The sequence below is a fragment of the Heptranchias perlo genome, chromosome 4 (assembly GCF_035084215.1).
Source record: "Heptranchias perlo isolate sHepPer1 chromosome 4, sHepPer1.hap1, whole genome shotgun sequence".
In the NCBI taxonomy this organism is placed as follows: domain Eukaryota; kingdom Metazoa; phylum Chordata; class Chondrichthyes; order Hexanchiformes; family Hexanchidae; genus Heptranchias; species Heptranchias perlo.
Window position 1 is genome coordinate 10,751,174 of NC_090328.1, and position 12,883 is coordinate 10,764,056.

At 42.9% G+C, this 12,883-nt stretch overlaps 1 protein-coding gene across 8 annotated transcripts in view; it reads right to left on the reverse strand.

Moving 5' to 3' along the window:
- The window catches only part of nek1 (NIMA-related kinase 1), a 121,100-nt gene that overhangs the window by 50,058 nt on the left and 58,159 nt on the right, over positions 1-12,883 (reverse strand). For 6 of the 8 annotated variants that reach the window (XM_067982466.1, XM_067982463.1, XM_067982462.1 and 3 more), the window contains 2 exons: positions 7,893-7,976; positions 993-1,076 (listed from right to left, as the gene is read on the reverse strand). In XM_067982466.1, the coding sequence (XP_067838567.1) occupies positions 993-1,076; positions 7,893-7,976 (168 nt within the window). The remainder of the gene's footprint in view (positions 1-992; positions 1,077-7,892; positions 7,977-12,883) is intronic. The other 2 variants (XM_067982467.1, XM_067982465.1) reach the window with 1 other exon arrangement.

Sequence of the window (12,883 nt, forward strand, 5' to 3'; positions counted from 1 at the left end):
TGCAAGCACTACAAGCAAAATGGTACAAAGTGCGCCCACAGCCGCAAGGAACCCAATGATGGAGAGGGGACACCTGGTTTGGTTAAAAGCTGGTGGTGAATACTGGAGCATCTAAATGACTCACCATGGTAGTAGCGCATGGGATGCGATCTGCACCTGCCACTAAGTTGCCAATTGCTGCCTCGCCAAGCAGAGGCCAGGGCATATGAGAGAGAGAGAGAGAGAGAGAGAGAGAGAGAGAGAGAGAGAGAGAGAGAGAGAGAGAGAGAAGGTAGGTAATGGAAAAAAATGGCAAACTCTTCCAGATCATGGTCGACAGCTAGCTCTCAGCATTTGGAAAGGGCTTGGAAGGAGGGAACCCTTCTATCTTCAGGGGGTTCAGGAAAAAGAGATTCAATACCCTCACAATAAAATTATATTTATATCGTCAAGCCTTTCCAATTATTCACATGAAAAGCTTCTTATTATATTCACTTGCCTGTCTGAAGAGTTATCACCCCTTTTATAAATCTGAAAAGGGAAATAATTAGAAGGATAAATCTGAAAAGGGAAATAATTAGAAGGCAGGTGCAGATCGCATCCCATGCGCTACTACCATGGTGAGTCATTTAGATGCTCCAGTATTCACCACCAGCTTTAATTACAAGGCTACGGACCAAATGCTGGAATATGGGATTAGAGTAGACAGGGCTGATGGCCGGCGCGGACACGATGGGCCGAAGGGCCTCTATCCGTGCTGTATAACTCTATGACTCTATGATACGCCAATAGGGTTAGATGAAGTAGGATGGGAGAAGGCTCGTGTGAAGCATGAACACCAGCATAGACCTGTTGGGCTGAATGGCCTGTTTCTGTGCTGGAAATTCTATGCAATTATTAAGTTTCCAATACTAAAATGATTATTTATATATCACAATCATGAAGGCAAGAAAAGGACCTACTGCAGTCATAAGACAGCAATAGAAATGGAAGCCCCTACAAACAGTGCTTACCTTGTCTCCTCTAAGTTTAGCTTTAATTTCTTGTCTTTCATTGAAGTTCTGAAGTCGTATTTGTCGGAGTCTCGCCAAATACTCCTAATGAAATAAATATATATTACACCAGAGCTGAAGTTTCTGCGTCTTTTAAAAACTAGTTACTCAATCCTTAAGACTGCTTAAGGCAAGTTTCAAAGTTTTTAAAAAAGCCTTTTGCTCTATAATTGGCAATATAAAGGCAGAATGGGGTCATTGTGAAAATTCTACAAGGCACCACATAAAAATACTTTGTACTTTTTTGGTTTCCTTTGTTATTACTTCTCAGATACTTGTGCTGCTTTTGTGGTTTCAATTCCTCTAACCAACAAGGTCCACTTGGTACAGCACATTCTCCTGCAACTTTGAAGCAAGTGATTGGCTCACAGGTCCCTCTGCAACTTCCCAATGGCCATTGTGCTTCTCTTATAGCCACAATACAAGTCACCTGATGTAGGAATAAGTGGAAAAAAGTGATTTTTTTTTTGTCTCCACTGATACAAGGGGAATGCATCTCCATAAGTTAAGGAGCCACAGTTTGCAGACAAACTGAGAACCAGCAAAAGCTCTCCTTTGCATTTAGCCAATAGATTTAGGCATCATTCAACACTTAATACCAGTATTGGGAGGTATGCATCTTCTCCGCTAAGATACCAGACCTTCTTGGTCACATGTGCATGCTATCTGTTATATTGATTAAAGAAATGTAGGTAAATATGCACCAGAAGGTCTCCAGTAGCATTATCTGCATCAAAGTAACTTCCTAGGTGACAGTAATGCTTTCATTTACGCATTCATGCAACACTATAAATTAAAAAATGTCCACTGATTTTTCTGATTCCATCTTTATAAATTCAAGTGCATGGACGAATTCTGTACACATTACTACAGGTACATACAGCATTCAAAGGGTTTAAAATAATTTTGATTTAACCTACTTAGAAAGAGGCGGAAAGAATATCATTCAAAATGGGAGCCACTTCTATTATGGTTGTAAAATACTTAGCACTTAAAAAACAATAATCAGCCAAGTAGCACCTCATGACAATACACCATTGCAATGCCAGAGAGGCGCTCTACAATTTATAATTTAAAAAGGTAAAAATGAAAAGGAAAACATGATGATATCTGCTTAGCAGGAGCACCAAGACAAGAAGGCGAAAGCCAATTTTTTTTTAGTATAAAACAGGGTAGACAGAAAAATTGGAAACAAAAGCAAAACGATCATCCATTTTCTTTAAAGGCAAATCTTATTATCACTTGTGAGCCAAATCTCACAATCACATATTGATATAGACTCCCTAGAAAAAGAAGTCGGCCATCTGGCCAATAAAGCATTTTGCCAGCTCTGTCTGTCTTTCTAATCCCAATGCTCTCGATATCGCTTAATACTCTTACTTCCCAAGTAAATATCCACCTTTCTTCTGAAGACCTCAATTAACTCTGCATCAGTGGCAATCAACACCAATGTGTTCCACATTCTTACAAACCTGCATTTGAAGACGTTTTTCTGAATTCACTTTCACCAGCTTTGTTTGAATTCTAAGATTATGTCCCTTTGTTCTGAGCCCCACCCCCAACCCACCCACCCATTGGACGCATCTGCTCTGTTGTCAGTGCCTTCTATTATTTTGAAAACCTTGATCAGATAACCTCTTCACTCCCTCATCTCCAGGGAATATAACCCAAGTTTCCCCCAGTCTCTCAATGTAATTAGGGATCATTCCAGTGAATCGGTGCTAAACTTTAAGGCCAGCATATGCTTAAGATGAAGCATCCAAAACTGAACACAATTCCAATCGAGGTCTGACCAGCACTTGGTACTACTACAGTCATGCTTCCTTGATTTTATATATTTTGTATCTCAGGATGAAGCTCAGCACCCCATTAGTCTTTTTGATAACTTTTTGCAACTGCAAGCTAGTTTTTAATGATTTAAGTGCCCAGACCCCTAAAGCCTTTTGTTCATCTACACCTGCACCACCCTCGCCCCCACCAAGTGCTTCCCATTTCGTCTGTATTCCTATCTACCAATCCTATGTCCAAAATGTACCAGCTCACACTCATGTTTAATTGTAGCCTCTGTTATTCTGTCCATTTATTTAATCCTACCCATGTCCTTTTACAATTTTCTGCTCGCTTAGCCACGGTTCACTTTACCTCTGGGCTTAGTATCAACTGGAAAAAACTCCTCTACTCCCAAGAACAGTGAAAAGTGGGGACTCCAGCAATGCTCACTGGGGATAATACTTCTCACCTCCCATCAATCTGAGATGTCTCTTTGATCCCAGCTCTCTGCTTTCTACCTCCCTTCCAATTTCCTACCCCTGCTAATAGGTTTGCCTCTAATTCCAACCTCATCTTGTTTGTAACCTCTTTGGTGGAACCTTATCAAATGCCTTCTGAAAATCCACCTGTAGGACTTCTATAATAATAACAGCTGCAATCAAATTGACTGGAATGTCACATTTTCAGAAGCTATTAAAATCTAACTGATATGGTTTGAATGGAAACAGAAGGTAATATTTACATGACTGTGTTAAATTGTAGAATTTCATAGAATCATAGAATGATACAGCGCAGAAAGCGGCCATTTGGCCCATCATGTCTGTGCCGGCTCTTTGAAAGAGCTATCCAATTAGTCCCGCTCCCTACTCTTTCCCCATAGCCCTGCAAATTTACCCCCTTCAAGTATTTAACCAATTCCCTTCTGAAAGTTATTACTGAATCTGCTTCCACCACCCTTTCAGGCAGTGCATTCCAGAGCATAGCAACTCGCTCTGAATATATTTTTTTCCTCATGTCACCTTTGGTTGTTTTGTCAATTACCTTAAAACTGTCCTCTGGTTACCAACCCACGTGCCACTGGAAACAGTTTTTCCTTATTTACTCTATCAAAACCCTTCATGATTTTGAGCACCTCTATCAAATCTCCCCTTAACTGTCTCTGCTCTGAGAACAACCCCAGTTTCTCTAGTCTCTCCACGTAACTGAAGTCTTTCACCCCTGGTATCAGGTATCATTCTAGTAAATCTCCTCTGCACCCTCTCCAAGGCCCCGACATCCCTCCCAAAGTGTGGTGCCCAGAATTGGCCACAAGTCTACAGCTGGGGCCCAACCAGTGCTCCACAAAGGTTTAGCACAACCTCCTTGCCTTTGCACTCCATGTCTCCAACGACAAAGCCAAGGATCCCGCAAACACCCACCCCCCCCAACAGCCTTCCCAAATTGTCCTGCCACCCTCAAAAGACACCCCATTTCCTAACAGAATTCAGCTTCAGTTGAATTTTCTTTTTTATATTTGTTTGTGGGGTGTGGGTGGCACTGGCAAGACAGTATTTACTGCCTGACCCTGGTTGCCCCAAGAATAAGACCGTGAGTCAGCAGCGATGGGAGAAGATTCTGTGGAATAGTGTGTAACTTAGTGCGTCCCCTTGAGGCAACAAAGTTTAATCTTTGTGCCTTCTTGGGTCAATCAGAAGTTACTTGCTGTCAGTTAGACCCACAGATCAATTAAGAGATCATACTGGCTTTTTTAAAAAAAAACCAAGACTCAGAGTCAATTAGAAGATATTTTCTGCTGGTGGGGAAGGTTCTCTGAATATTGGCAATGACTGGATTTCTTCATTTTAAAAAAAAGCTGCTTTTGTGACACGCAGAATGTGACAGATGTGTAACTTGAAAGAGAGAAAAATGCTTTCATTGACCACTATTTCAATGTACATTGTGAAAACCAATTCTAATTTTAGCAACATTTTAAATCTGGGAATAAAAATAACCGCATTTGCACATCAGTGAAGCTTACGCTTCCAGCAGCTAATGTATCAACTTGGGTGACTGCACTACAGAGGTGTATTCCAATATTTTGTGTGTGCGTTCAGTTTTATGATGAGGAATAGGAATCAATTCTATTCAGACACACAGTAATGAGCCAATAGTGTAAATTGAACAACTTTTCACTATTTTGTGATTACGTTACTATGGGGTACCCACTATCTTCACACCCCTCCCCCCCGCAATCAATTTTCTCCACTCACTGGTCCAGCTGCAGGGTATTCACCTCCTCTTCCCAAGATGAAGTGGAGACGGGATGGGCTGTGACCTGTTCACTGCCAGGAAGTACGTTAGAGTGGCTCAGTTGGGGCTCCCTCATTTGATTCTACCTTCATCGACAGAAAGAACCTTCCTGCAGCACCCCAAAATGAGATAACGAAGTAGAGAGGGACAGAAACAGAGGGGGACAGGTGGTGCCACATTTCTCCTAGCACACGCTGGTGCTCCAGCATACTGCTACACCTATCGCCTCATGTTTTTTTAGAACGAACAAACTTGCATTTATACAGTAGTAATTATACATTATACAGGTTATGCATAACGTCAGGGCATCCCAAAGTGCTAAATAGCTGATGAAGTTTTGACGTGCAGTCACTGTTGTAATGTAGGAAATGCGGAAGCCAATTTGCGCACAGCAAGGTCCCACAAACTACAATGGGATAAATGACCGATTAAACACTTTTAGTGGTGTCCATAGAGAGGTAATTGTTGGCTAGGACATCGGGAAAACTACTCTGCTCCTCTTTGAATAGTGCCATGGGATCTTTTATGTCCACCTGAGAGGGCAGACGGGGCCTCGGTTTAACGTCTCATCCGAAAGACAGCACCTCTAACAGTGCAGCACTCTCTCAGTACTGCACTGGAATGTCAGCCAAAATTATGTGCTTAGGTCTGTGGGGTGGGACTTCAAGCCACGACCTCTGGCACGAGAGCGCTACCACCGAGCCACGGCTGGCACGAGAGCGCTACCACCGAGCCACGGCTGGCACGAGAGCGCTACCACCGAGCCACGGCTGGCATAAGTGCTATCACTGAGCCAAGGCTGACACGAGTGTGTTACCACCGAGCCAAGGCTGACACGAGTGTGCTACCACCGAGCCACGGCTGGCATAAGTGCTATCACTGAGCCAAGGCTGACACGAGTGTGTTACCACCGAGCCAAGGCTGACACGAGTGTGCTACCACCGAGCCAAGGCTGACACGAGTGTGCTACCACCGAGCCAAGGCTGACACGAGTGTGCTACCACCGAGCCAAGGCTGACACGAGTGTGCTACCACCGAGCCAAGACTGACACGAGTGTGCTACCACCGAGCCAAGGCTGACACGAGTGTGCTACCACCGAGCCAAGGCTGACACGAGTGTGCTACCACCGAGCCAAGGCGTATTTTAATACAATCACACACACAGGCTGGTTCTGGCTTCAAGGCACGAACACATCTCCGATTATTTTAAATAACCCAAATGGGAAAACAGGATAATCAGATAACTCAAAGAAAGCTTTCTTATTAATGTTTTCAAAATCAAAGTTACAAACAATTAACATCCTGTTGTTCATTTCCACTTTCTTGTGGCTCTCCTCTGAAAGCATGGACTCAACGCTGGGAAACTATTCATGGGTGCCAGGCGCCATCTAGTACCTCACACAAAAGTAGCCATTTTTCATGCCTGAGTGGTGGCAAGCTATTCGACTGCAGGGGCATTAAAGCCAAGCCCGATCCCGTCCTCACCCAACATCTACACACAGACACTTCCATCAGGGGTCATTTAATACATTGAACAACAATAAGGGGCAGAAACGCTGAACAAATTTCTCCTTCAAACCAATGGTGCAGAGGCCAACTCCAACTCCTCTACTGCCATTGCTGACTGAGATCAGCTAGCTCAGCACAGACTGAGGAAATCGAAATTGGGACCTTGCTGGTCTGCATGGCTCAGTTACTCACGAGAGGGAAACTTCTGTGTTTATTTAAAAACAATTTTAAAACAACTGATTGTTAAACGAACTAGCTCGGGGGAGTTAAAGATGATCAACAAAGTTAGAATACGAAATTAATTTATCAGTTGAATTGAAAAGTCTGACTCTCTCAAGTGTTTATCACATTGTTGTACCGGTTTCAAGGCAGCAGTGTTGTTCCAGCCTCCCAATGCTGCTCTCTCTACATTTATATTCCCACCCGCCACTGTTGCTGTCAGAAGTTGGGTTGGCAAAGTAAGCGGTACTTCACAAGACCACCAAGGTAAAGTGGTACTTTTATATTTCCCACTGTGGGGGAGAAACAGCACACGTGACACCAGTGGCATCGTTATAACACGACGGTGCCTGGTGATTGTATCTGGACACGGTTAGGCTCAGTAACTCCTGTATCTGGACACGGTTAGGCTCAGTAACTCCTGTATCTGGACACGGTTAGGCTCAGTAACTCCTGTATCTGGACACGGTTAGGCTCAGTAACTCCTGTATCTGGACACGGTTAGGCTCAGTAACTCCTGTATCTGGACACGGTTAGGCTCAGTAACTCCTGTATCTGGACACGGTTAGGCTCAGTAACTCCTGTATCTGGACACGGTTAGGCTCAGTAACTCCTGTATCTGGACACGGTTAGGCTCAGTAACTCCTGTATCTGGACACGGTTAGGCTCAGTAACTCCTGTATCTGGACACGATTAGGCTCAGTAACTCCTGTATCTGGACACGGTTAGGCTCAGTAACGCCTCCAAAGCAGTTAGTCACGAAAGCATCAGCATCATGATTTAAAACAAACAAAAAAGAGACAGTGACAAAAAATCTTTCTATTTCTTTTCAAAGGGGTACGGATGGAGATATCCTTCCACTTTCCTGTACATCTGAAAAACTTAGATAGTAGAAAACATTCTTGCTGAATAAAATACCCGATTTAATTCTTAGAACGCAGGCAGACAAGGGAAACAGGGAGCTCCTTCTACTGCTTGGACTGTACGTGCAAACCTCAGAACACACGCTGACAAAATGACCCAAAAAGTGATGCCACTGGCTTTATGAAGACGAGAAACATGCAGGCCTCCTACCTCTTCCTCCTTGGTTCTGGATTTTCCTCTTCCTGTTGAAATGGACCTGCCTCCATAGATAGCTGCCAGGTTTTGCAGGATCCCCTGTTTACCATTCAATTGGTTAAATTTAAGAAAATGGGGCTTATACAAAAAAGTGCCCACCAAACAGACATTCAATATTATGTGGTCATTAAATACTAAAATGCAGTTTAATCCCTTCAACAAGGAATAAAGACAACAATATCACTGCTCCTTTAAGAATGACATGAATCTTCATTCGAATTGATTTTTAAACCAATAGCATCATCAAATTAATATTTACTTCAATGATTGAGATATTCTAGCCTTTCAAGAGTCACTATTTGTATTTAAGACTATACTATAGTTAAACAGCACAATTATTATTTCTCAGAATTTCTCAGCTTTTAAGAAAAAAACTGACTTAACTTCAGATGTAAAATCTGAAGTGACAGAACATCTTTCACCCCATTGAGTCAGCACACACAGAGTGTCCGATCTCAGCAGTGCTGAACAAGGGAAGACAAATATGGACCGCCTACTGCCTGGTTATATTTGATTTGCCCAATGAATAATTATTGCCCCGTTTGCATCAGCCAATGTGTCCGTAACGAAATGTGTGCTCCATAAAGCACCATCTTGCATGTGCAGACATAAATCCATGTCATAATTTGCCAAACTCTAAACTTGCCTCCCAGTCCAGCGCACCAGTAACGCAAGGAGTCAGGCTCTCACTGGGCTGGTATAAGCAATGGCACCGGTGTGCATCATTCTGGGCTTACAAGTTACTTCCTTGCTCTTTGGGTGGAACTCGGTGAATCAAATAGAAGTCTTAGATTTGGTGTATCATATCAGTGCAATTGCACTGTATAGACAGAACAAAAACCCAAGTATAAAAAAGGCATGTGGCCAAATCAAGTGCAAAATTGGAAGAGGACTGGCAATCGTGCACCTGCTCACCCTCTCACACAAAGCATAAGATACAATTGTGGCTGCCCTGATGCCCCTCGGAGGGTAAATACACCTGGTCAGCTTGCACCATATGACAAAGAGTTCACCAATTCAATTCCCAGTTTGTACTGCAGCTTGTCACAGTGGGTTATAACATGCAACAATAATCTGACCCCTTAGTTTGCAATGCACCTGCAGTCAAACTTAACGTTTGGCAGCTTAGGTCATGGATTAATGTTTGCATATACAGAGTGGTGGTCCCAAGTTTCTGAAGAAGTTGGAGCGCCCACAGGCTAAGGTTGGTGTGGCGGGGGGTGGGGGATGGTGGAAAAGGTGGGGGGGGGTGGGGGGGGTGGCGGCGACGAGAAGAAAATTAGCCAAGATGATCACGTCTGATTTTCAACCACTGACCCATCTTGGAAACATGCATATCAGGACATCAAGCAAAACTGGGACTGGCTGCAAAAGCCTTTGCCTCTCCCCACCACCCCCACCCTCCCCTTCACCATGATCCGAAAGCCAGTCAACAATCAAACAATCATAAAGTTGAAGAATAGCCATTTAAGTAAGATATCGATCGGGGGGGCTGCCAGTTCCCAGGTAATGGCTGAACACAAGTAAACATAACTTAATATAGGGCAAGTAAATAAGGAAGTAACTATGTTAAAGACCTAATCTTCAGCACAAGAATTTGTCTCTTAAATTGGCTCTCGATCTGCAAGTCCTGATCCTAAGTTCGGCTTTCTTACATTTGGGCTATAAATGACCCATAAGTTAATCAAAAGATTTTGAATCTTAAGGAACCAATATTCTGAACAAATCTCGTTTTTAAAAAGATCCAGTTTCTTAAGCACTGCTGATGTTTGAAAGATGTTAAAGGCACAACAGAGGAAAGGGCTGCAGAAAAAGTCTACAGTCCACTTGGCCAATCTCAAGAACCAATTCCTCTCACCCACCCACTCCCTCAAATATCTGTCCAATTGTGCCTTCAATTTTTTCACACCATATGTCTCCCTGAGCAGCCAATTCCACATGTTGACCTGTGAAAAAAGTTACATTTCAACTGTCTGTGCACCTTTCCTCCTCTAAGCTTGAGTCAATGTCCCCTGATTCTAGAGTGTGAGCAATCTTGAACACATAATGAGGATTTAATTTATCTATTCCCTCATGAATCTTGAATAGTATCATCCCTAACCAAGACTGTTCCTCTTCAGAGTAGACAATCCCAGTTCTTGAACCTCTTCTCATAGCTCAAATCACTTAAGATAAGCAATAGTTAGGCTGTCCTTGCTGTACTATGATGAACAGAAATTGTACAGTCCCAAGGTCAGCTCTCAGATTGGTGCTGTATTCCTCTGGCAAAACATCCCAAGGTCCAATTAGCTTACCTTACTGCTGCAACACCCTGCACTGATGCCTTCAGTGAGCTATTTGCCAATACCACATTTCGCTCTCGTGTTGCATCCTTTCGCCATTTAGTTTATATTCCCAGTGTTAATTTCCCATTCCTAGTCTCACTAACTTGCATTTGTCGACATGAAATGGAATTTGCCACGCATCAACACCTATTTAAATCCCATCATTTTTGGTTTGAACAATTTGACCTCCACTGCAAAATTAGATGCCTTGGTTTCTGCCACCAGGACCAGCACATTTAAATACATCGTAAACAGCAATGGTCCAGCACCGACCCATGTGGTAGCCCATACCATTTCAATCCATTCATAACCACCGTTGGCTTTCTCTGATTTAGCCAATTTTCAAATCAACTCAAGAAGCTTTCCCCCAATCTCATGCCTTCCCACCTTGTTGACTTATTGCTTGTGAGGCATGGTGATAAAAAGCCTTGCTGAAATCTAAATAGATGACACGACAGAATTTCTTCGAAGAGCTTCAGTAAAATTTTTAGATACGATCTTCCTCCCATAAATCAATGCAGGCCATTTTAATTTCTTATCATACTTATATCGGTGTTACACTTTTCTCTCTGGGGTGCCTTCTAATACCTTACCCATTACAAATGCGAGGCTCACTGGTTTGTAGTTCTGTGGTCAACCATATGTTCCTTTTTAAATATTGGTGTAACGTTCGCAACTTTCCAGTTTCTAATGATTCCTAAAAAATAGTGGCAAGGATATGACTGATTTCATTAGCAACTCCTTGAAGAACTGTTGTGAAGTCCATTCAGGCCTGCTGCTTTATCGTCCTCGGCCCATCAGTGACCATCTTATTGCAATTTTAAAAAAAAATTCTTTCCCCCACCTCCCCCCGCCGGAAATTTAATTTCCATGTCAACAAGACTACCCATGGTCTCAAAGGATAATTCATTTAGCAAATTTGCTATCCCTTGGTACCATATCACTGTTGGGACCTTTCAATTGTTTTTTATGTAATATTACCTGTTGTCCTAACCTTATTTCTACTCCAGCTCTCCTGATCAGTTTCTTAACCTCCTTTACCTTGTTTCTATTTTTGTCTCAATCCATTGTGCTACCTGCGGCTTTGGAAACAATCTCTTTTTTTCCCCCTTATTCCTCCTTTCACTGTTGCCCACATTACGGTTTTCCCTTTTTCCCTCATCCATGCCGTAGTTATTTCAAGACTCAACTATTCCAATGCTCTCCTGGTTGGCCTCCCATATTCCACCTGCCATCAACTTGAGCTCATCCAAAACTCTGCTGCCCGTATCCTAACTCGCACCAAGTCACGTTCATCGATCACCCCGCGCTCACTGACTGACATTGGCTCCCGATCCGGCAACGCCTTGACTTCAAAATTCTCATCTTTATGTTCAAATCCCTCCATGGCCTCACCCCTCCCTATCTCTGTAACCTCCTCCAGCCTTACAACCCTTCAGAGATCTCGATCCAATTCTGGCCTCTTGCGCATCCCCGATTTTAATCGCTCCACCATTGGCAGCCATGCCTTCACTTGCCCCGGCCCTAAGCTCTGGAATTCCCTCACTAAACCTATCCGCCTCTCGGCCTCTCTCTCCTCCTATAAGACGTTCCTGAAAACCTACCTCTTTGACCAAGCTTTTAGTCACCTGTCCTAATGTCTCATATGGCTCGGTGTTAAATTCTGTTTGATAATCGCTCCTATGAAACTCCTTAGGATGTTTTACTACATTAAAGGGGCTATATAAATTCAAATTGCTGTTATATGTACACAATGTACAAAATTGCTGAACAGGATCTACTACGATTCCTTGTTTTTCCCCTCCATCAATGGTGTCCAGGTCATTTTCCTGAGCGCACCACTCATACCCTCGAGATTTGCCTTTCTAACAGTAAATGCATCTCTTGTATTCATTCCCTTTTCTATCAGCCTAACCTTAAACTCCACCACACTGTGATCACAGTTACGAGGTGTTCTTTGACCTACGCTGCTATCTCCTGATTGTTGACTTAATATGAGGTCCAATTGTGTCCATGTTCATGTGTATTCCTTGATGAATTGCTTCTCCGAACAATCAAGATTGTGTCCAGGATCATGTTTTCACTTCTACTGCAGGCTTTATAGATTTCCCAATCTATCCCTGGTAAATTGGTCGCCCATATGAACAGCATCTGTTCCTGTGCATTCTTCCCTCATTTCACAACAAAGTTCTTAGGCCAATCCATCCTCCTAACATGCAGGTGCCCAGAGTTATTTTCCTTCCCTCATGTATTGGATCGCCAACCATGGGATTTCCACCTTATCCTCACCCAGAGTAGATAGGTTAATCTCCGATACAATCAAGTTATCTTTCACATAAAAAAAAGGCTACTCCCTCTCTCAGATTGTCTGGACGAACTATACATAGTAATTTGCATCCCTCTAAGTTCACCTGTCTCTGTGACAGATCTCTGTGATGTTTATGATAGCGCAGAGATCTGGTTCAATAATGATACAGCAGGAGTCTCCCACTGTTTTGCGAAGACTCCTAGCATTCCTGTGCAGAACTTTGAGACATCCATTTTTTCCATTTCTTAAGTGAATGTGGTAATTTATTTTGTCTTCAGTTATTTGTATCTTCATAGCCTTATACTCCACCACAC